Source organism: Anomaloglossus baeobatrachus, chromosome 11 (assembly GCF_048569485.1).
Source record: "Anomaloglossus baeobatrachus isolate aAnoBae1 chromosome 11, aAnoBae1.hap1, whole genome shotgun sequence".
NCBI lineage: Eukaryota > Metazoa > Chordata > Amphibia > Anura > Aromobatidae > Anomaloglossus > Anomaloglossus baeobatrachus.
In genome coordinates, this window is record NC_134363.1 from 141,911,930 (window position 1) to 141,935,185 (window position 23,256).

General features: G+C 46.7%; 1 protein-coding gene across 1 annotated transcript; it reads left to right on the plus strand.

The window, feature by feature from the left end:
* The first annotated feature begins 1,258 nt into the window (after window positions 1-1,258).
* On the plus strand, window positions 1,259-20,241 carry LOC142256157 (arylacetamide deacetylase-like 4). Its single transcript, XM_075327694.1, has 4 exons — window positions 1,259-1,470; window positions 6,718-6,940; window positions 8,351-8,414; window positions 19,039-20,241. Exons 1-4 carry the CDS (start codon window positions 1,294-1,296, stop codon window positions 19,793-19,795), a joined length of 1,221 nt encoding a protein of 406 aa, XP_075183809.1. The 5' UTR covers window positions 1,259-1,293; the 3' UTR covers window positions 19,796-20,241.
* The last annotated feature ends 3,015 nt before the right edge of the window (window positions 20,242-23,256 follow it).

Here is a 23,256-nt window from a genome sequence, read left to right on the forward strand (position 1 = left end):
TCCAGGGCGTCACAATATTTCGGCCGACAGAGGGCCTTTTTCAAGCCATAATGTATGTAATTTCTTTGGTTTGAAAAAGGCCCTCTGTTGGCCAAAACGTTGTGTTTTTGCACTTTTTCTTTTTTATGCCAGGACAAATTAAGACATAAATGGAGAGGAGCTTCTCGGTGCCTTGGAATTTTTGGGATTCTCTCACAGATAGAACATGCACTCATTATAGTCTATGGAGCTGTTCATATATTCGAAAAAGATCACAGGGACATGTCCCTTTTTGATCCGAGTCACGGATGCCTTCAGTATGCAGTCCGTGTGGATCCGGTAATGGGTAGGAGATGTTTCCAATTTTTTTTCGTCATGTGAGCTGACTCATATCACTGATGGTAGAAGGTACAGAATGACCAAACACTGATGAAGACCACATGCATGAAAATCAGTCTGTTTTTTTTTTCCATGTCCCTGTTAAAAAAGAAGAAATCTGAATGAGGCTTTAGAGGCCAAGCATGGGAATTAGGCCTAAGCCACACGTCAGGAAAATTGGTGCGAGTGGAGTGTGAAAAAACATCGCATTCCACTCGGACCAATTCTAGCCTGTGTGTCAGCGCACATGAGCGATTTTTTTCTCAGCCCTAATCGGACCGAGAAAACAATCACAGCATGCTGCGGGTGTAATGTGATCCTTGTTTCTATGACACCCATTCAAATCTATGTGGCGGGAGAAAAATCGCACTGCACTCGCGGTACTCCGGTGTAATGCGAGTGTAGGGCCAGAATGGCAATAGCCGGCAACAGAGGAGAGAGGGCGATAAATCCCTCCCTCCCCTCTGCAGCGCTGGCCCGCTCCTCCTCAGCACTTGGCCGCCCCTCCTCAGTGCCGGCCCGACCCTCCTCAGTGCCAGCCCGCCCCCTGCAGCTGAGGTCCGCTCGCACGGTTGGACCTCAGTTGCAGGGACACTCGCATGACACTCGGCTCTGCTGTGCTGCCAGCGTAAGCCGAGTGTCATGCGAGGGGATCGCAGTAATCCCCGTGTGGCCCCGGACTTAGCAGAGTGCAAAAAGTTTGCAACTTATTTAAAAAGTTACACAGGACAAAACAAAACCTGCCCATATTGACAAACAAAAACCTAAACTGTCTGTAGAAGAAAAAAGCACAAGTAAACGTTCATTGTATATATAGATTTTGAGCTACTTCTCCTTTAAGAGTCAGGTGAGCTCAGCTACCTGCATTTACTACCGGCAATTACTATAGAGAGGAACCAGGAAGTGACAGGAAGAAACAGACAAGAATCTGCAGCGATGCTCGGAGTATTGGCCGCTCCGCTCTGTGCAATCTGCATTTTTATCACCTTGTGTCTTTTGATATTTTTGGGGGTCACCTGGTATGAATCCTCCAAAGCAGAGTACCCCCCGGGGATCGCAAATCCAAAACTGCTGAAGACAATTCACACATTTTCCACTGGTGCCTTCATCCTGGTGAGTCCAGAGTCTGAATCTGAAGTTCTGTATTTCCGATCCGTTTGGCTTGTTATTTCTATAATCGGTTTGCAATGACTTCCGCCATAAATTTAACCCATTCACCACTCTGCATATCTAAGAACCAAAACTTTTTTTTTATTTTTTCAATCACCATAGCCATATGAGGGCTTGGTTTTTGTGGGATGAATTGTACTTTTGAAAGAAATCATTAATTTTACCATATAGTGTTACTGGAAAACAGGGGGAAAAAATTGCAAGTGCAAAAAAAAAAGTGCAATTCCACAATTGTTTTTTGTTTGTTTGTTTTTTTTACCATGTACACTATATGGTAAAACTGACCTGGCGCTATGATTCCCTAGGTCAGTATGAGTTCATAGATACCAAATATGTATAGTGTTTTGTTGTTTTTTTTTTTATTTAATTAGTGAACAAAATTAAAAAATTTGTCAAAAAAAAAAGAATTGCGCTTTTCTCACCATTTTCCGAGACCCGTAGTGTTCTCATTTTTTGGGGATTTAGAGCTGAGTGCGCCCTGAGCTGACGCTTTTACTGATAGCATTTTGGGGTCAATACAATATTTTGATTGCCTTTTGTTGCAATGTTGCGGCGGCCAAAAAGCCATAATTTTAGCGTTTTTTTTTCCTTGTTACAATATTTACCGATATGATTAATTTTTTATTTTATTCTGAAAACAGCAATACCAAATATGTGTATCTTTTATTTTCAATGTGACAAAAGGGGGTGATTTAAGTTTTATGGGGGGTTTTTTATTTCTTTTTTTTTTTTTTTATACATTTTTAATCTTTTTTTTCACACTATTTATTGTTTTTACTAATCCACTTAGGGAACTTGAACTTGTGATCTTCCAATCGCTTGTGCTGTACAGTATATTTTTGCACCCAGTTCAGACTCAGAATGGTGTTCCAGACGTTATTTCTTGATTGGCTTGTGCTGTACAGAACAGGATCAGGATCAGCATCAGCCCCGCTCTGAGCAGCACAAATCACGATCTCCTATGAATGTCGCTCACAACCAGGGCTTATAGGAAGTTTGTCATGACAGAGACAGGGGTCATCAGTTGACCCCCGGCTGTCATGACAACCTATCGGAACCCTGCGATCACGTCACAGAGCCACCAATAGGAGTCCGAAATGACCAATTCTCGGTAAATCTGTATTCAGTGAAGACAGATTTTTCCCTTTACTGAAATAGATGACAGTTGTTACTGGTAAGATTCTAGGTAGAAAGAAGGGAAGGAGACAATAAAAGCGAGACAGAGAATGTCCTCTCTCCTTTAACATAGAATCTTATTAAAATCTGCTGCCGTCTTCTTTCTCAGTAATGTAACAGTCTGTATTCTCTGATATAGAAGCAGATTTCTCTGTAAAGGGAATCTGTCAGTAAGATCAACCGTCCTGATGAAACTGGACATGGGGTGAAACGCGCGTTGAGGTGAGCACTGCCAAGGGCACACTGTACACAACTTCAACTTCCCCACATATTTTCAAAATAAAAATATTTTAAAAACAACTTCATAATGGCTACAGGTATGGAATGAGTTTGCTGTAAACTTATTTAACAAGTCCCACTGAGGCACTATGCACATTTATTGAGCTATGTGAAGTCTGGTACTGACCAGACTGATTATCCGGCTCTGGCTTGGGGCTGTGTGCAATGTAATGAATAACCTTACTGCTGCTAGCCACTATACAAGTAATGTGATGCCTTACTGTTGACTTCACAACATTTTGTCTGTGTGTTCTAGATTCCCTATTCCCCATGAAGGGGTATGTTATATATGTATTGAATTTATGAATATTATGATGTAAAAAATTGCTATTAGTAAAGTTGTCAATATTAGTCCCTTCATCCTTTTGTAGGTTTATACTCTCGTAAAAAATAGGGATTTTGTGATAGTGAGGACATTTATAGGTCGTATACTTTTTTTCTGATCTGTATATGAGCTGTTCTGGATTATGGGCCGGACATAGATCTGCATGAGACTTCGAATCCAGAAATTATTTTAAAGGAAAGAATGTGATGGTGGCTGTGTGTGATTATAACTGACACTTCTGCAGGTTCCTCTTAGGCCTCGGTTCCACTTGTGATTTTCACGTACAAGTGCAATCCGGTAAAACATCAGATTGATTAACACTGGTGCGAGAGCAATCAGGCAGTGTCCTTATGCTATGTCATATAGATGCTGAGTGAGAAATACCTACACACTCGCATAGCACTTGCACAGCACTCGTACGTCATACGGATGCTCGGCGAAAAAAAACTGCACACTCACATGACATATGCAAGACTATACGCATAACACTTGTCCCACTTTTCGGAACGAGTATCGGAATGATTATTTGTACGTAAGTAGAACTGAGCCCTTTGCTTCAGCCTCCATCTCACAGGCAGCCGGTGGTGCATGTTGTTGCAATACAGCAGAGCTGTGAGAGCTGCAGCTGCTAATGTGTTTGTAAGGGGTACTTCTCACATAGCGAGATCGCTGCTGAGTCACGTTTTTTGTGACGCAGCAGTGACGTCATTAGCGATCTCTCTGTGTGTGAAACTAAGCAGCGACCTGGCCCCTGCTGTGAAATCGCTGATCGTTACACACAGTGCTGGTTCATTTTTTGGTAGTTGCTCTCCCGCTGTGAAGCACACATCGCTGTGTTTGACAGCGAGAGAGCAACGATCTGAATGTGTCTGGGAGCTGCGGACGCTGGTAACCAAGGTACACATCGGGTAACCAAGCGAAGCTCTTTGCTTGGTTACCCAATACTTACCTTGGTTACCAGCGTACGCCGCTCTCAGGCTGCCAGTGCTGGCTCCCTGCACACGTAGCTGGAGTACACATAGGGTAAATAAGCGAAGCGCTTTGCTTAGTAACCCGATGTGTACTCTGGCTACGAGTGCAGGGAGCCAGCACTAAGTGGTGTGCGCTGGTAACCAGGGTAAATATCGGGTAACCAAGCAAAGCATTTTGCTTAGTTACCAGATATTTACCTTGGTTACCAAGCGCAGCATCGCTTCCATGAGTCGCTGCGGGCTGGTCGCTGGTGAGATCTGCCCGAGTGACAGCTCACCAACAACCATGTAGTGACGCACCAGCGATCCTGACCAGGTCAAATCGCTGGTGGGATCCCTGGAGCGTCGCTTAAGTGTGACGGTACCCTAAGAAGGCAAAGTTCGGTTCTACTATTCTGTGTTACATGTCTCATACCAGTAACTCCCCTTTTATTAACCCCTTCACAGCATCCAAACTACTTGTACAGCATTGCGAGAAGTGCATTCATCAGCAGGTGTAGGAAAAAGTTAAATTTTCATCTTTTCCCTTCACATTGCTTTAGTTCCTGTAAAGCACCTGAGGGGTTAATAAACTTCTTGGATGTGGTTTTGAGCACTTTGAGGGGTGTAGTTTTCAGAATGGTGTCACTTTTGAGTATTTTCTATCATATACGCCTCTAAATGTCATTTCAAATGTGATGTGGTCCCTTAAAAAAAATAAATAAATAAATGTTTGTAAATTTTTTGGGAAAAATGAGAAATGGCTAATACATATTTAATTCTTCTAACTTCCTAAGGAAAAAAAATATATATTTAAAAAAATGATGTTGACGTAAAGTGGTAAATGTTATTTATTAATTATTTTATTGTGACATAACTCTGGTTTAAGGGCATAAAAATTAAAAGTTTGAAAATTGCAAAATTTCGCCAAATTTCAGAATTGAAAAAAATTGGCCTGGTCGGGAAGGTGAAAATAGGCTCGGAGGTGAAGGGGTTAAAAAAAAAAATTCTGAAGGTAAATTCTCTGCGAGATCTGTTTCTGGCCCGTAGCTCTTAGTTCATTGACATACAAGAAAAATGTGAATTTCCATGGAGTAAGATGTCGGATTGCAGATATCAAGGCATCATTTTATTCATCTTCCTACTCGTAGACAGCTTAGGAGAGTTGATCCTCCTGACATCTTTCCTTTAAGATATAATCCAAAGTTCCATATTTTCTTGTGTACTATTGGTTTTTTAAATAAAATTTGAAATGACGGTTACAATTTGTCACCATGTAAAAGTCGATGGTTTTTGTTCTTATTCTTTTTCTTGCTGCTTCACCGAATATTTTATTCTCAGAGTATTCCATTTGGGTTGTTTTATTTTTTCTTTTCAACATCTACCATAAAGTTGGGCACTTTTTTATTTAGTGCATCAAAAAAAGATGATTTTTAATGCTCTTTACAAGGGGGCGTGACTCACAGGATCCTCAGGGGCGGATCTCTAGGATGCTGTGCATTAGTGCAATCACTGATCTCGGGGAGACCAGCCAGAAAAAAAACAAAAAACCTGCCGGCAGCCAGCGAAGGCGCTCAACACATTGAAATCCTAGGTGCATTGCCCCCTGGGAAGTATGCAAATCAAATAGGTCTGTGGAGCCTCTGTTAGGAGTCTCAACACGGAAAATGGTCAGATATCCCTCTGGGAAGGACCTAGCCAAGGAGTGGCTTTTTAGGAGACCACCATAACCACCATATTAAGTGGCCCTTTTAGTCAATATCCAGCTCTTGACAAGTTTAAAGATATGACAAGGGAAATACCAAGGCCAGGTATCCATCCACAGACAGCTGTTTCGGGGTATTGCCCCTCATCAGTGTGGAGTAGGATTCTGGCCAGGTGGGAGCAATGCCTAGTAGACCAACAAGACAAAACAATCACTGATCTGGCCTTGGTATTTCCCTTGTTATATCTTTAAACTTGTCAAGAGCTGGATACTGACTAAAAGGGCCACTTAATATGGTGGTTATGGTGGTCTCCTAAAAAGAGCCACTCCTTGGCTAGGTCCTTCCCGGAGGGATATCTGGCTATTTTCCGTGTCGAGACTCCTAACAGAGGCTCCATGGACCTTTTTGATGTGCATTAGTACCCTGTGAGCCACGTCCTCTTGTAAGACTAAAAACTACCACCAAATAAAGAAGTCCATATCTCTAGAGCCATATGGTGGATTTTGAAAAATAAAAGTGGATTAAAATATAAGCAAATCTTGTTGCATTTTGGGTGTTCTTTTAGCTACGTTATATTTTTTTATTAGTTTTGTCAGTTACTGGTAATAAGTGTAGCCTACGTACTGGTACCCTCTGTGATTTAATGACGTGTTCGTCAATTTTGGGCAAGGCTCAAGAGGTGGAGATGCAAGTTCGCTGCTGTCAACCTGCAATATGACTTAATTTTTTATATTTTTTTATTTTTTTTTTGTAGGGGAAGGCTCTTGATAAACTCGGAGTAGGGAATGCTGCAGTACTGGTTAATTATTTGCAAAAAATAACAATACCCAAGCCGAAGGATGATCCAGAGGTGGTCAAGAAAGACTTACAATTTGGAGGAGTGCCGGTGAGAGTCTACCAGCCCCGATCACCTTCAGCTGGTGGAAGAAAAGGAGTCATGTTTTTTCATGGAGGAGGATTCATGTTTGGAAGCATTGGTAAGAAAATCAGACGTTGATCCTTAACTAATTATTTGTCATTAATGGGGTTGTCGACTAATGGGCTGCAGTTCTCACACTTCTTTTGGATGTCCGAGTTTCGTTGGGAAATGTGAGTGAAGCAATTGATTTGTGGGTGCAGCACTTGCATAGTATAACAGTATCATGTGAGCGTCGAGAGATCCAGCACCATTCCAGCGTGGGAGGTGAGTATCCGTTATTTTTATTTTACACTGGGGAATATAGTATTTAAGAAGGGATTGACCAATTGGTGGACTCCGTTTTGTTAGGTGCTGTAATAGAAATGTCTTAAAGATGCATGAGACCTTTACTATATCTCTAAGTCTCAGATTTTGTTTGGATGTTCTTCTTCTTTATGAAGTGATCTATGGGAGAGGGAATGTGGTGGGAGTCTTTATTCAACTAAACTATTTTTTCCAGTATGTGTGTGTGTTTCTTTTAAACGCTACACTTGCCGGGTTAGTAATTGGGGTGTCATAGACACCTCTCCATTACTAACCCCTGGGCTTTATGCCAGCTGACATTTCACCATCATGTATTACCCCAAACCACCAGGGCAATCTGGAAGAGCTGGACAAAGCACAAAAAATTGGTGTAGCTCATTCATGTGCCATTTCTGGGGTGGCTGTAGGCTGCTATTTTTAGGCTGGGATGAGAGGGTTGGTCACTGCAGAGTGGGCTTTCAGTCCAAATGCTCTTAAACGTCGTGACACTGTATGACGAGACAAATCCTTACCCTGTTCAGTGCTGAACTGGTGAGTAATCCCAGCTGCAGTGTTGAAACAATTAACAATGGAGATTCTTCGCATCATCCTGTCCTCTCTTGCATTTGTCTTTCGAAGGCGACCAACCTTCTTGGGGGACTTGAAAGAGTTTGTGATGTTGTAAAGATGCAGTATTCTCGAAATCACAGACTTGGGATTACTAACTTCTCTTGCTATGGCTGATAGGGTCACCCTTTTGGCCTTCATCTAGACAACCTTCAGTCACTTTGGAACGGCACACCATTTTTGCAAACTCAGCAGAACCTGGAAAGTTAGGCTGCCAGTTACATAGGGTTTGTTAGATAATTAAGGAAACTAGCACCAGGTGCCATATTAACACCAATAACGTGCAGGTACCTGAAAGTGTTCTCTAATTTTGATCAGTGTTATTTTACATTTGTATAATTTACATCTATATTATGTGCTTTACAATAAATTTATGAAATAAGCTTAAAATACTGCTAGTGTACTCATGTTAGGATATAATCACATAGGACAAAACAATGCCTGCGACATTTAGGAAATTGTGCATTGTTCGCTAATTTTGATCTCCAGTGTATTATCATATTTTATATTTATATGATAACGGATCTTCATAACTAATGTCCTGTTTATTTGGTTTTAGACACCTATGATTCTCTCTGCCGACACCTAACAAAAAACTCTGGAGCAGTGGTTGTCTCTGTTGGGTAAGGAGCATCATTCCTCTAACATTTTCTTATGGTATGATTAAATTAAACAGATGATGTATCATGTATAATATTCAGCACTTCATCCTTGAGCGTTGTACCAGTCAGTAAGATTATAAAAGGTGAAGTTTGTTTTTGTCTTTAGTAGTTTTATACACAAGGCCTAGTAGCGAAATAAATTAAAGGGGAATCTGTCAGCAGAATTCCAACATATAATCTATTTATATGAGCATGTAGCTCTTTTGAAAACAAGTCCAGCAATACCTGTTACATGGTCAGTCTGTCCCTCCGTTACTAAGAAATCAGTGTTTGAATTGGTATGCAAATCATACTGAAGATCTGAAGCCTCAGTCACTCCAGCTCTATTTCCTGCTCAGCACCGCCTCCTCCTGCTTGACTTCTTTGCTTAAAGTCATAGTTCATAGAAGCTTTAGGTCACGTAGGAGGAGGTGGTGCTTGGCAGGCAATAGAGCTGGAGTGACGGAGGCTTTAGATCTACCATACCTCTTCAGTCTCATTTGCATATCAATTCAACCACTCATTTCTCAGTAATGGAGGAACGGAGAAGTCATTTAAAGTTATTGCTGGACTTTTTTTTTGAAAGAGCTATATCCCATATATAGTTTGGGGTGTGAAATCCTGCAGACAGATTCCCCTTAACTACTACTTTTTGCAGCTGTGGGGTTTTATTTTTTTTTTTAATTTATTTTATTTTTAATCCTTTTTCCCAAGGCTCATAAATAAGTTTCAGTTTTTAAAGACACAATTTAATTTGGCATATAGGGTATCAAAAGCACAGGGTGGGGGCGTGTCCTAGACATGGTGGCGTGAGGAAGCTTACCTCCAGAGCTCCTGCGCCCACAGCTTAATTCTACAGATTACCGCGGTCCCTCCGCATCCAGGATGGCCCCCAAGAAAAGACCGGGTGGTGCCCCCACCTCCGCATCCCCCGGAGGGAGCCAGAAGTCCCAGGGGAGCCTCTCCAGATACCTGGCGGGGCCGGGCCGGGAGCTCCCGCCGGCGGCCCAGGACAAGATGGCGACGGCGTCTCTGCAGCGTTCCCCGGCTGGGGATTCCCCTGGTGCGACCCGGCGCCCGCCCACAGCCTCTGCAGCTCGGGCGTCTGGTGAAGGGGAGAAACGAGCGAACGCCACAGCAGTGAGACCGGCGGCTGCAGAACAAGGTATAGAGGCGTGGAGGAGGGGGGGACCCACAGGCCCGGCCACACAGCTTGTCACTGAGGAGACAGAGGAGGCCTCGACATCCGGGGGATCACCAGTGCTGGGATTCCCTTTGTCCCTCGGCACCCCAGGTACACCCCCTTCTCTGGGGCAAGCAGAAGACCCCTTGATGACAGGCGACCAGCCCCCTGGCCCCTCTCGGGATGACTTGCAGGCTTTGAGAGAGCTTATATTGGCCCTCCCCAGCAAAAAAGATCTGGAGGATGTGGTGGCCAGAATAGAATCCTCCCAGCAGGTGGCGCTGGCTACCCTGAGAGAGGAAATGGTGGTGCTGGAAGATAGAATAGAGGCAACAGAGCAAGCACAGGAGTCCCTGGAGGTTAGAATGGAAAGAATTGAACGGGACTGTGAGTCTTCTAATGCCCGCATTAGGGAGCTTGCTCTGCTATTGGACGATCAAGAAAATAGGGGCAGAAGAAATAATATAAGGCTGAAGGGAATTCCGGAGGACTGGCCCCAAGATATGCTGCGCACCAAAGTCTTATCTATATTCAATCAAGTCACTGATCGCCCACCTGAGGCCGCCTATCTCTTTGACAGAATTCATAGGGTCGCAAGGCCCGGCCCCAGATCTGCTTCCTTCCCCAGAGACGTATTATGTCGCTTGCATTACTATGGGGACAGAGAGAGGATTCTTCAGGGAGCCTGGTCGCGTGGCTCTGTGGAAGTAGATGGGGCTGTGGTGAAGCTATTCCCGGATGTCTCTGGCCGCACACTATATATGAGACGGTTGCTTCATCCCCTCTTGCTCAAAATCAAAGAGGCAGGCGCCTCGTACAGATGGGGCCACCCCTTTCATCTGATTGTCCGCAAGGGGGACACCGTGTTCCCATTGAGGAGGCACTCTGAGCTTTCAAAGTTGTATGACTTTCTTGGAATACCAGACTGCTCAATCCCGGACTGGATGGAGTGGGAACCTCAGGCCCCAACTGGTCGGCGAAGGAGGAGGGATGACGTCCAATACTCCCACTGTGATGATCTTGGAGGGTCATGAAATCTCTCGGTTGTTGATGGGTCGGGGAAGTGACCAAAGTGATGGCTGGGTGGTCGGGAGAGGAGTATGGTTGGGGGTTGCCTGGAGGTGTCCCCTGACCTCCTTGCTCCGCTGGCAAGGGTTCTGGCGGTTCGATGGGCCCAACAGACCACAGCGTACTGACTTACGTTCAATGTAACTTTAATCTGTTGACGTTGGGTCGTTCGTGGGGGGGGCGGGGGGGGGGGTGTTTGCATTTCCGTCTTGGGTGGGTGGGACCGCGGGAGGTTAAGTTGACAGACCCTCCTCGTTAGATCGGGGTCCGGGTCACTAAGCATACATAAGTGAGGCGCGGGTTGGAGCTCTGGCCACATGTCAGTTCTTGTCCCTAACTATCCCTAAGCAGTTTCTGGGCTGGTCCCTGGTACTGCGTGCGGCAAAACTGCCGCTTTTCCACTCTCTGCCTTTCCACTTTTTGATCTTCTACTTCCTTCTCTTTCCCCTGCTAAAGGGTCTCTGCTTTCGCTTATCTACATCCTCTCTACTCTCCCTCTTCCACTCATCCGTTTCCCCCCTCCTTTCCTTCCCCCCGTTTTTTTTTTTTTTTTTTTTTCTGGGGTGTAATTTGTTGTTCGTTTTTCCAGAGGTCAGTGACGGAGTATGACGAAGCAGAAACAAGCCGAGCTTCGGGTGGGCTCACTGAATGTTAAGGGTCTTCACAGCCCGGAGAAACGGTCTATTCTCCTGAACCTACTATGGAAAAACAGAATTCAGGTCGCTTTCCTCCAAGAAACACACTACTGTGAGGCAAAACCATACAAACTTGCTGATAGAAGGTATCCTGTAGTGCATCATTCACCCTCCCCTGACTCTAGATCCAGGGGCACGTGCATCTTAATGTCCAGTACGCTCCCATGGGAACTGTTGGACTCTCGATCGGATGATCAGGGAAGGCTTCTGATGCTTAAGGGACGCATTGCTACACAGACTTTCACTTTTGTGGCGGTCTACTTGCCAAATTCGGGTCAATGCCCTACATTGCTGCGTTACCTTGAGCAGATAGAGGAATTCTCTGAGGGTACTCTGGTCTTCGGGGGTGACTTTAATGTTGTGTTGGAGCCGCCGAGGGATAGCTCCAAAGGGGTGTCCAGTGTGCCACATTCGGCACTGCGTCGCTTGCGACGGGGTTTACATGACCATCAACTAATAGACACTTGGCGATTGATGCACCCATCAGACAAAGATTTTTCATTTTACTCGGCAGCGCATGATTGCTACTCCAGGTTAGACCTCATTTTCCTTAAACATGGGGATCTACACTCTCTGGTGGCTTCCTCAATCGAGTGCATATCATTCTCTGATCACGCCTTGATCACAATAACTCTATCCCTCGGCTACCCCATCGGGAGGCAGAGTCAATGGACCCTGAACACTTCGCTACTCGATGAACCGGTGACAATGCAGGAAATAAGGGATGCCTTGAGGGAATATTTCAGTGGCAGTGGGGGTGGGGAGGTGTCCCCGGGCATAGTCTGGGAGGCACACAAATGTGTGGTGAGGGGTCTGTTTATCAAACATGGGGCACGCTTGAAGAGAGAAAGAGAAGCTAGGGCTACATCCCTTTTGGCAGACATTAGAGAGCTGGAGGCAATTCACAAGGGGTCTCTGGGAGGGGATGTGGGGGCCATTTTGGTCAAGAAGAGGGAGGAACTGAGGACCCTACTATGCTGTAAAGCTAGGGGAACATTGGCTAGGTGTAGACGGCATTTCTATGAATTTGGCAATAAGAGTGGCAGGACCCTGGCTAGAGCTCTGAGGACTCAGAGAGCGAGAGGATATGTCTCTAAGGTGCACATCGCGGGAGATAGGTGGGCTACTTTGCCGAAAGACATTGCCTCCGCTTTTAAAGATTTCTTTACTGCCCTCTATGCAATTGATGAGGGGCGGTCTGAGAGGGCCAGGACGGAGTTGCGTAGCCGTATACGGATGTACATCGCGGACTCCGGCTTGGGACATCTCAAGCCGGAGGCTGCGGCCGATCTGGAAAGACCCATCTCGGAGGAGGAATACTGGTCTGCACTTAAAAAATCCCCCACAGGCAAGGCTCCTGGCCCGGATGGTTTCCCTCTGCTCTATTACAAAAAGTTGGATTCCATTTTGATTTCCCCATTTCTCTCAGCATTCAACCATGGCCCACATTCTGAAGCTGCTCCCTTGCCAAGGGATACCCTAGCTGCTAATATAGTTGTCATCCCTAAAGAGGGCAAAGATCCTTCGTTGTGCTCTAGTTACCGACCCATTTCCCTCCTCAACACAGACCTGAAGCTCTTCACTAGGATTCTTTCGGATAGACTTACCCCTTTGCTTGGGGAGATTGTTCACCCTGACCAGGCCGGGTTCATGACGGGTAGGGAAGCAAGGGACAACACGACTAAGGCGTTGAACATAATACACAAGGCTAAATCCGATGGGCTGCCTTTGATGCTTCTGTCGACCGACGCAGAAAAAGCGTTCGACAGAGTTAACTGGATTTTTATGGAGGAGGTCCTGCGGGCTGTGGGGTTGGGGAGTAGGATGCTTGCTTGGATATGTTCCCTGTACAGCATCCCTTCGGCAGCAGTCAGGGTGAACGGTCTCCTTTCGGAGAGGTTTCCCATTCGCAATGGAACAAGACAGGGTTGTCCTCTCTCGCCCTTGATTTTCATATTGACTCTGGAACCCCTGCTCAGTCGGATCAGAGGCAACATTAACATTTCGGGCCCTAACGCCTCAGGTTCTACTTATAAAATCGCGGCTTATGCGGACGATTTGCTTTTTTTCATTACCAACCCTCGGGTTTCCCTCCCTAATCTTCTGAGAGAGTTGGAGACATACTCCTCTCTATCTAACTTTAGAATTAATATGTCAAAATCGGAGGCCCTAAATATATCTCTTCCTCCTGAGCAAGTCACATCGCTACAATCCGCGTTCGAGTTTAGGTGGGCTAGCCAGTCCTTGAAGTATTTGGGCGTCCAGTTGGCTGCGGACTCTAGTCAAATTTTCAAGTTGAATTTTCACCCGCTCCTGCAATCAATTAGAAAAGACTGCGCTAACTGGGGGAAGGGCTACTTCACATGGTTCGGGAGATGTGCAATACTGAAGATGAATATCCTGCCACGTCTCTTATACCTCTTTCAATCCTTGCCGATTAGGATCCCTAGCTCTTTCTTCAAGGAACTGGCCTCTTTACAGATCAAATTTATCTGGGCCAACAAACCGGCGAGACTCTCTCGGTCTCTTTTGTGCAGACCTAAGATTAGGGGAGGCCTGGGTATCCCAGACCTTAAAAAGTACTATTTGGCCACGCATATGGTTAGGGTATTGGACTGGTGTCGCCATTCCAGCACAAAGCCGTGGGTGGCCCTAGAACAGAGCTTCTCGGAAATACATCTCCCGGCCATCCCCTGGCTTTTGAACCTCTCCCTGCCTGCTCTGAGATCTCATCCTACCATCGGCGCCACTGTTGAATGTTGTTCGAGAAGGGAGGTCAGACGACTCCTTTTGCCAGTGCCTTCCCCTATGACACCCGTGTTAGGTGACCCGGAATTCCGTCCTGGTCTCTTGGACCCGGTCTTCAGGGGGTGGGTTCAGGGGGGCAAATTCAGAGCTTGTCATCTAGGTAGAGAGGGGGATTGGTTTTCACTAGCGGATATTCGGGGCTTCTTGCCTCCGGGCCCCTTGGGGGATTGGAGGGCTATGCAGATGAGGCACTACATGCACTCCCTCCCTCACTTCAGTCGATATGCCGGACCTCCTACGGGATTTGAAAAGTTGTGCCTGGGAGAGGGAGTTTTGCGGCACTCTCTATCCTTGGTATACAACATGTTATCAGATCCGGGGGATTTGCCCCCCCCGGCCTACCTTTTGCAGTGGGAGAAGGACCTGGGGATTAGCCTATCCGACTCACAAAGAAACAACATCCTCCAGCTAGCACATAGAACTTCGATCAGTTCCAGACTGTTGGAAGCTAATTACAAATTGTTGGCCAGGTGGTACAGGGTCCCGACCAGACTACATAGAATGTTTCCCTCAGTTGACCCGGTTTGTTGGAGATGCGGTCAGGGGGAGGGTGATTTTGTGCACATTTTTTGGTCTTGCCCTTCTCTGCAGCGGTTTTGGTCAGAAGTGGGGGAGGTAATCAGACGAGTGACCGGTACTACTGAAAAAATGGGTCCGGAGCTATTCATTCTACAGCTATCCGAACTCCCGGTCTCTAAATATAGGAGATCTTTGCTTAGATTTTTGGTCATGTCTGCCAGGTCTTGCATTCCGCTTGGTTGGAAGTCTAATACCCCCCCCACGGTGACACAGTGGGTTTCGCGGATTAACGATCTGATGTATATGGAGGATTTGACATCCTCTATTAATGATCGCCAGGAAGATTTTTATAGGACATGGTTCCCATGGATGGAGTTCACCTACTCGGCGGAGTACGCGGACTTGTTCTCTGAACCTCAGGATTCGTGATTTGTCCTCCTCCACCCCCCCCCCCCTTTTTTTTTTTTTTTTTTTTTTTTTTTTTCTCGCATTCTTTCTCCCCCTCTCTTTCTTCCTCTCTACACTACTCCCTGATCTTCTCTCCTGCTCTCTTCTCCTACCCCTCTCTTTATTTCTTTCTTTCTCTACAATCCTTCAATCTTTTTTCAGGCTTGATTTCTTTTTCTTCGCTCTTCTCCCTACTTACATTAGGTTGGGTCGGCTTATAAAATATGTAAACTGGGCCAGACTTGAGTAGTAGCGGGGATGGGAATTGCATATGTGTGATTATTGTTTGTATATATTCTACCGTCATTTCTGTAATAATACCTGCGTCGCAGTTGGGAGCAGGAGATGTATTGTTTGATACAAGTTTGGCTTTAAAATAAAGAATTTAAAAAAAAAAAAAAAAGCACAGGGTGGATCTAAACTGCAGTGATTGGCGCTAGCTCTGGTCACTGCAGGTAATGGGATATGCTGGCTATATCACAAGTGGAGACCGTTAAATGAAGGAAGGAGAAGCTGGCCATAGCAATCACTTATCTTTTACTTGTCCTTTTTTTTTTTTTTTAAAAAGGAAGGCCACCGCATGATTGGTTGCTTAATCAATGTCCTGCATATTCTGTAAAATAATGGTATGAAAATTATGATCTGCTTAAAACAACTGCTGTCTATGTGTCACCAACATTTTGCAAATTGTCTCTTCAGGGAGGAAGGAGACGAACTCTATTAGAGGTAGTGTCGCGGGCGGGGAGGAGGGTGTCAGCACACTTCGCTCACCCCTTCTGCTCGGGTCCGGCGGCTGCTGCTCAGTGGTGGCTCGAGCGGTGAGCCGGATCCCGGGGGCTTCTCGAGCGGCACTCCTCGCCCGTGAGTGAAAGGGGGGTTGTTGGGTGTGGGGATGATTATTGTCCGTGACGCCACCCACGGTTGTGGTGATTTCACCACCGCTGCTCTATACGGGGCTCCCGGGGATGGTGATGCGGAGCAGCCAGGTGTTGTGTTGCCCCTCCGTGGGTAGGGGTTGGTGATCCCGGGGCCCGGTGATGGTTTGTGAGGTGCAGGGCCTGGTGGGCGCAGGGACGCGGGGGCAGCGCTGTGCCTTGCGGCACTGTGGTACTCACTCAGCCTGAGACGTGACACAGTTTTTACAGTAAACCAACGGCTGGATAGACGGTCCCACGGACGGCTGCACTTGCTCTCCCGGTAGGTGACGGTGATGTCCCTTTTCCTTGCACCTTGATGAACTGGTTGGTTGCGATGGGTCCCCACCGGTAACCCGCTCCCCGGCTTCAAGCTGGACCGGGGGAGCTCTACTCTTTGCCCGCAGGCGCTGGCCCTAAGAAACGAGTGCCTTGGCGGTGGCGGTGTCTCTTCTATACTGGCTGGGCTGTTGCCTTCAATCGGGTCTTTGTTGTTGGGGGATCTACGTCCCCTTCACTGACGGATTCGGCAAATTTGGCGACTCCTAGCCTTGCCGGGGTCCGAGAGGCCCCTGCCCTGGTGCTGACTGTCCTTCGGAACACTGCTCCAGACCGCCGGGCACACAGCCAACGGGGTCCTTCCAGGAACTTCCAAACTGTCCCCCTCCAGACAGTCACCGCCGTTGCTGACCTTGCTGACCTGGCCCTACACAAAGCTGGACCCTTCAGGCTTTCCTTCTTTCTTGTCACCTCACTTGCTTTCCTCCTTTACCACTTTTCTACTTTCACTTTCTTAGCTCATCTTAGCTCCTCACTCCTGCTCCTCCCTGAGCTGACTTCGTTCTCCTGGTTTCTCCCGCCTCCAGAGCTGTGACCTCCTCGGTGGGCGGAGCCAACCGCCTGGCCCACCCCCTGGTGTGAATCATCAGCCTCTGGAGGAAGGCAACAAGGATTTCTGGTTAGCTGTGGTGTTCCTACCTGGGATGTAAGGTGTGGTGGTGTGTGACCTGTGTCCCCTGGCTTGCCCAGGGCGACACAGTAGCAATCCTAAAAGTCAAAAGTGACCCTTTAACGTGCCTTGTCATATCACTTAGGATTTATGCTAGATCACAACCTCAATTTGCAGACACGGATTTTCGGGGGGGTCTACAAATTGATGTTCTGATCTGGCATAAATCCTAAGTCATATGACAAGGCACGTTAAAGGGTCCCTTTTGACTTCTAGGAGAGTTCATCTCCTTCCTCCCTGAAGAGACAATTTGCATATTTCCCAGAGGTGCTTTGCAGCTATAAGTCTCCTCACTGGCATGCCAGATTGGTGTGTCAGTCTCCACAAGGAGAAAAGCTTTCCCCTTTAGACCAGGAGGTCGAGAACTTTTTTGGCTATGAGAGCCATGAATGATCCATATCTTAAAATGTAATTCCGTGAGAGCCATAATCACCAGGGGGAGCAGTGGTGGTGGAGCGGCTCAGAAGGTCCCAGAAGGCCGGGTAGGTGATGCTGCGGGCACGGAGGAAGGTGTATCGCGGCTCAAGAGGGTCAGTGTGTGGAGGGTCAGCGATACTGCTGCGGGCTCATGGGGTGTCACGGCGGTGGGCGCCATTGATCTGCCGGTGGGCTCGGAAGAGGGGATATCGTGGCTCAGTGTGCGGCAGTAGAGGGTCGGCAATACTGTGGGCTCATGGGATGTTGCGGCAGTGTGGACCATTGATCTGCCGACTAGCTGCTTTGAATCTCCCGCAGTTGACGAGATTGACTTCAAGAAAATGGCCAGGGCATGTGTGCAGATCGACGCAATGAACTTCAAGAAAATGGCCGCAGAGTCCTATCTGCACACACGTTCCGCTTCCGCGGCCATTTTCTTCAAGTCAATCTCGTCAACTGTGGGAGATTCGAAGCAGCCAGCCAGGAGGCTGGCTGCTTCGATCAATGGTCCTCTCTGCCGCGACACCCCACAAGCCCGCAGTTTCGTCGACCCTGCGCCACCACTGCCACCCTGGTAAGCCTTATATGGTTTGTAAGACGTACTCCCATTTTTCCCCCAGTTTGGGGGAAAAAAGTGCTCTTTAAAAACCGGAAAATATGGTATTTTTAAAGATTTGTCTGTGAGCAAAATGCAGCCATCAAAAGAGCCACATCTGGCTCGCGAGCCATAGGTTCTCGACCCCTGCCTAATGCGGGCTTCACACGGTACGATCCATCGTGCGATTGCACAAGCGATCGTACCCTCCCATGTCGTTTGTGCGTCACGGGCAAATCGCTGCCCGTGTCGCACAAAGTCGTTAAACCCTTGTCACACATACTTACCCGCTGAGCGACCTCGCTGTGGGCGGCGAACATCCTCTCCCTGAAGGGGGAGGAACGTTCGGCGTCACAGCGACGTCACACATCCGCCGGCCAATAGAAGCGGAGGGGCGGAGATGAGCGGGACGTAAACATCCCGCTCGCCTCCTTCCTTCCGCATAGCCGGTGGGTGCTGCGGGACGCAGGTAAGCTGTGTTCATCGTTCCCAGGGTGTCACACGGAGCGATGTGTGCTGCCCCGGGTACGATGAACAATCTGCGCACATAAGATTAAACGATTTTTTAAAAATGAGCGACGTGTACACGATGCACGATTTACAACGAATTAAGAGTCGCTCTTAGGTGTCACTCGAGACGACGTCGTGAACGATGCCGGATGTGCATCACGAAAACCGTGACCCCCGACGACATATCGCGCACGATAGATCGTCTCGTGTGACGCCCGCATTAGACCAACATTTTGATAATGGATGAGGTCCCCAACTTAGGACCCTTTGGGCTCAGATTAGCTGCAGAAATGTCTCTCATGAGGAACTTGTCTGATCATGACTTGAGGGTCAGTGGGCACAGTGTACCAAACTTTTGTAGAGGTGCTAAACAATGCTGGTGAGAATCTTATATTATTAAGATATTTACCCTTGTTTCAAACTTTTTATTGATAATTTTAGGTACCGCCTGGCACCAGAACACAGATATCCAGCTGCTTTTGATGACTGTCTCTTGGCTACAGTTCAGTTTCTGAAGTCGGCGCAAGAACATGGAGTCGATCCTTCCTCTGTTATAATATGTGGAGACAGTGCCGGGGGCAATCTTACAGCTGCCGTATGTCAAGCTCTTGTGGGTAGATCAGATCTTCCCAAGCCTCTTGCCCACGTGATGATATACCCATCCGTTCAGAAGGCGGACTTCAATACACCCTCCTACCAACAAAACAAGATGGTCCCTTTATTACTCCGACAGAATGGTTTATACTTCACACTGACACATATGGGTGGTGATCTCTCTTTATCGAAAGAACTGATAAAGGGCAGCCATGTTCCTCCTGAAATAAGACAAAAATTAAGTTTGTGGTTGAGTTCTGAGGAATTTAAGCACAAAGGCTACAAACCTCACATCATGGCACCATTTAGTAAAGATGTTTATGAAAAAGTTAAGAAAGCTTTCGACCTTCCATGTTCTCCATTGTTCTGCGATGATGCTGTGATCCGGCAACTACCACAGGCCTACATACTAACGTGTGAGTTTGATGTTCTCCGTGATGATGGGATACTCTACAAGAAGCGGTTGGAGGACAATGGAGTCCCAGTCACATGGTATCATGCTAAAGATGGCTTCCACGGAGTGGTCAGCTTTTTTGATCAAGCTGCAGTGGCCTCTGGAAAGCTGGCTATGGATAATGTTATTACTTATATTAAAAACCTTTGATACCTTGTACATGTGAAAAATTGGTGTTTTAGATAACCCCAAATCTTATTTTGTATGAAATGAGGGACTTCAGATTTATTTTACCAGGCTTATTCTAAAATTGTAACCTCCTACTAAAGGGTTTCTCTCATTAAGGGTTTGATAAATGAGGTCCATGCATAATGACATGTCAATGTTGAGCACCGTGCTGAAAGAAGAAGGGTGCCATAAGAACCAAGTGCCATAAAGGTGACATAAGAACCATTCCTAATCTATCAATTGCATAAAAACTGTATCTGAGCCCCCACTTATGACACATTTCATGATGACTTCCTCATATGGGGAGTGTTTTGGATCCTTCAGACACTAGAGCTTGACTGTGTTCTTCAAATATCTAATAATGTACAACATTTGATAATTGACTACTGTACAAGTCCTATTAACGCCTAAATAAAGGAATTTCACTGAGCTGCTAAATAATTTGTTTGTATTCACAATTTATTGACATTTCAGATGTGATAGAGGTCACCATGGGTAATTCATTAATATTGTCTATGATTTCATGGGGCTTTTCTATGGTCTAATCGTATGCATAAAGTAAATCTATGGGACCCTGAAAACTGTTGTTTATTTTTCCTATAATAGTTTTATTCCAACAGTCTCCTGTTGTTGGGAGACTGTTGTGATGCCCTCAGGGTTGAAACACTATTACTGACCGTGGGGAAAGTAGGAGACAGGATGGAACAGAAGATTTTTGCTAACTACAACTCTACGAAACAGGGATGCAGAACAAGAGAGGAGTGCAGTATTATTAAGACTGGAAGTCCCAGAGAGGGATAATTTTAACATTTCTACCTTTGGAACCCAGAGACGGGTCGAATGACCTGAAGGATTTTAGCTAACATCCTATAATCACCGTCTTTTGTTCTGTAATTAAGGCCATTACTGTCGCACCACAGGAGGTTGTTGTTTTCCAACCTCCTGTGGTGCGACAGTAATGGCCTTAATTACAGTTTGGACTAAGGGTCATTTGACCCTCTTTCGGGACTTCAGGGGGGAGCTCGAAATTTCTGGGACTTCTAGTGTTAATGCATAGGGCACACGGCGAGAAAAATGGTGCGAGTGGAATGCGATTAAAAAAATCGCATTCCACGCAGACCAATATTACTCTATGGGGCAGCACCCATGAGCGATTATTTTCTCAGCCCTAATCGGACCGAGAAAACAGTCGCAGCATGCTGCGGGTGCAATACGATCCTGTTTCACTCGCACCCATGCAAGTCTATGGGGCGAGAGAAATATCGCACTGCTCTTGCGTTACACCGGTGTAACACGAGAGCAGTGTGATTCTCGCATCAGCCGGCAACGGAGGAGATGGGGAGATAAATCCCTCTCTCCCCTCCGCAGCGCCGGCCCTCCCCTCCTCAGCGCTGGCCCTCCCCTCCGCAGACGAGCTGAAGGTTGCTATCAAAGCAACCTGGGCTTCCATAACACCTCAGCAGTGCCACATGCTGATCGCCTCCATGCCACGCCGCATTGATGCAGTAGTTCATGCAAAAGGAGCCCCGACCAAGTATTGAGGCATTTACTGTACAGACTTTTCAGTAGGTGCCAACATGTCTGAGTGTTAAAATCATTTTTTCAGTTGGTCTTATATAATATTCTAATTTTTTGAGATAATGACTTTTGGTTTTCATTGGTTGTAAGGCATAATCATCAACATTAACAGAAATAAACACTGGAAATAGATCCCTCTGTGTGTAATGACTCTATATGATATATAGGAATAGATCCCTCTGTGTGTAATTGTGACGCCCTGGCACAGCCAGGTTGTCACAGAAAGAGTTAATCCTCCTTGGTAATCTGATCTCACACCGGTGCAGCATGACAAAGCACAGCCCCCAGTGTAAGGGAAAAGCAGAGGAGAGGGGAGGGGCTGGAGCAGAGAGTGTGTGGAGGGCAGACAGGACAGAGGTCTGGAGTTAGCTCCCAGGCTGGGAGTGAAGCGTTCTCCAAAAGGGCCGGGGCAGGCCGTAGTGAGGAAGGGGCCAGAACAGGTAGCCGGAGCCGGGCGGTGGCCCCTCGTACCCGGATCACTACAGGGGAGTAGATTCCCCGTTCCCGGCTGAGGAGAAAGAGGAAGAGAGAGAGGAGAAAAAGGCACTTTGCTGCAGGGAAGGAAACAACAAGGGCTGCTGCACCGTGTGTGGGACTCTAACACCCCCGTACCGGAGGCCGCGGACACCGGCAATTCTTAGTTCACCAGTGACTCCGTGTGACTTTCTTGTGAGTACACCCGTGCCCTCGGGCACCGCACTGCGCCCTGCTCCCTGCTTACCCCATCTCCGGGCCCCGGGACAACCAACCCCCCCTACCCACGGAGGGGACATAACAACTACGCTGCTCCCTGTCATCGCTCCCGGGATCCCCTTCCAGAGCAGCGGTGGTGTTCCACCATCACCACAACCGTGGGTGGCGTCACGGACAATCTCCCTTACCCAAATCCCCTTTTACTGTGGAGCCTGGGATCACAGACCGGGTCACGCCACCGTGGTACCCGCAGAAGTGACTCTGTGGCCCGGATCTGACTACCCCTGGTCCCTGGGCGAAACATAATGACTTAATATAATATATGCGTTTCACTTTTTGTATTGAATTACTGAATTAAATTAACTTTTTGATTTTATTCTAATTTATTGAGATGCACCTGTATATGCAGGCCAGAACTTCAGCAAGAATATGAGGAACAGCAATCAGGAACTTGAAGCATGGATATGGTCAAAAACAGAAATGTAAAATGAAATGGGTAAACTCGGTTGCAAAGAAGCGGTTATACACAGAAATAATATACAGTTAGGTCCAGAAATATTTGGACAGTGACACAAGTTTTGTTATTTTAGCTGTTTACAAAAACATGTTCAGAAATACAATTCTATATATAATATGGGCTGAAAGTGCACACTCCCAGCTGCAATATGAGAGTTTTCACATCCAAATCGGAGAAAGGGTTTAGGAATCATAGCTCTGTAATGCATAGCCTCCTCTTTTTCAAGGGACCAAAAGTAATTGGACAAGGGACTCTAGGGGCTGCAATTAACTCTGAAGGCGTCTCCCTCGTTAACCTGTAATCAATGAAGTAGTTAAAAGGTCTGGGGTTGATTACAGGTGTGTGGTTTTGCATTTGGAAGCTGTTGCTGTGACCAGACAACATGCGGTCTAAGGAACTCTCAATTGAGGTGAAGCAGAACATCCTGAGGCTGAAAAAAAAGAAAAAATCCATCAGAGAGATAGCAGACATGCTTGGAGTAGCAAAATCCACAGTCGGGTACATTCTGAGAAAAAAGGAATTGACTGGTGAGCTTGGGAATTCAAAAAGGCCTGGGCGTCCACGGATGACAACAGTGGTGGATGATCGCCGCATACTTTCTTTGGTGAAGAAGAACCCGTTCACAACATCAACTGAAGTCCAGAACACTCTCAGT

Excerpts from the sequence above, each read along its gene's own strand:
- LOC142256157 (XM_075327694.1), top strand. The coding sequence starts at position 1,294 with ATGCTCGGAGTATTGGCCGCTCCGCTCTGTGCAATCTGCATTTTTATC. Across the intron at positions 1,471-6,717 it reads CCACTGGTGCCTTCATCCTG|GGGAAGGCTCTTGATAAACT; the intron begins GTGAGTCCAGAG and ends TTTTTTTTGTAG. Across the intron at positions 6,941-8,350 it reads ATTCATGTTTGGAAGCATTG|ACACCTATGATTCTCTCTGC; the intron begins GTAAGAAAATCA and ends ATTTGGTTTTAG.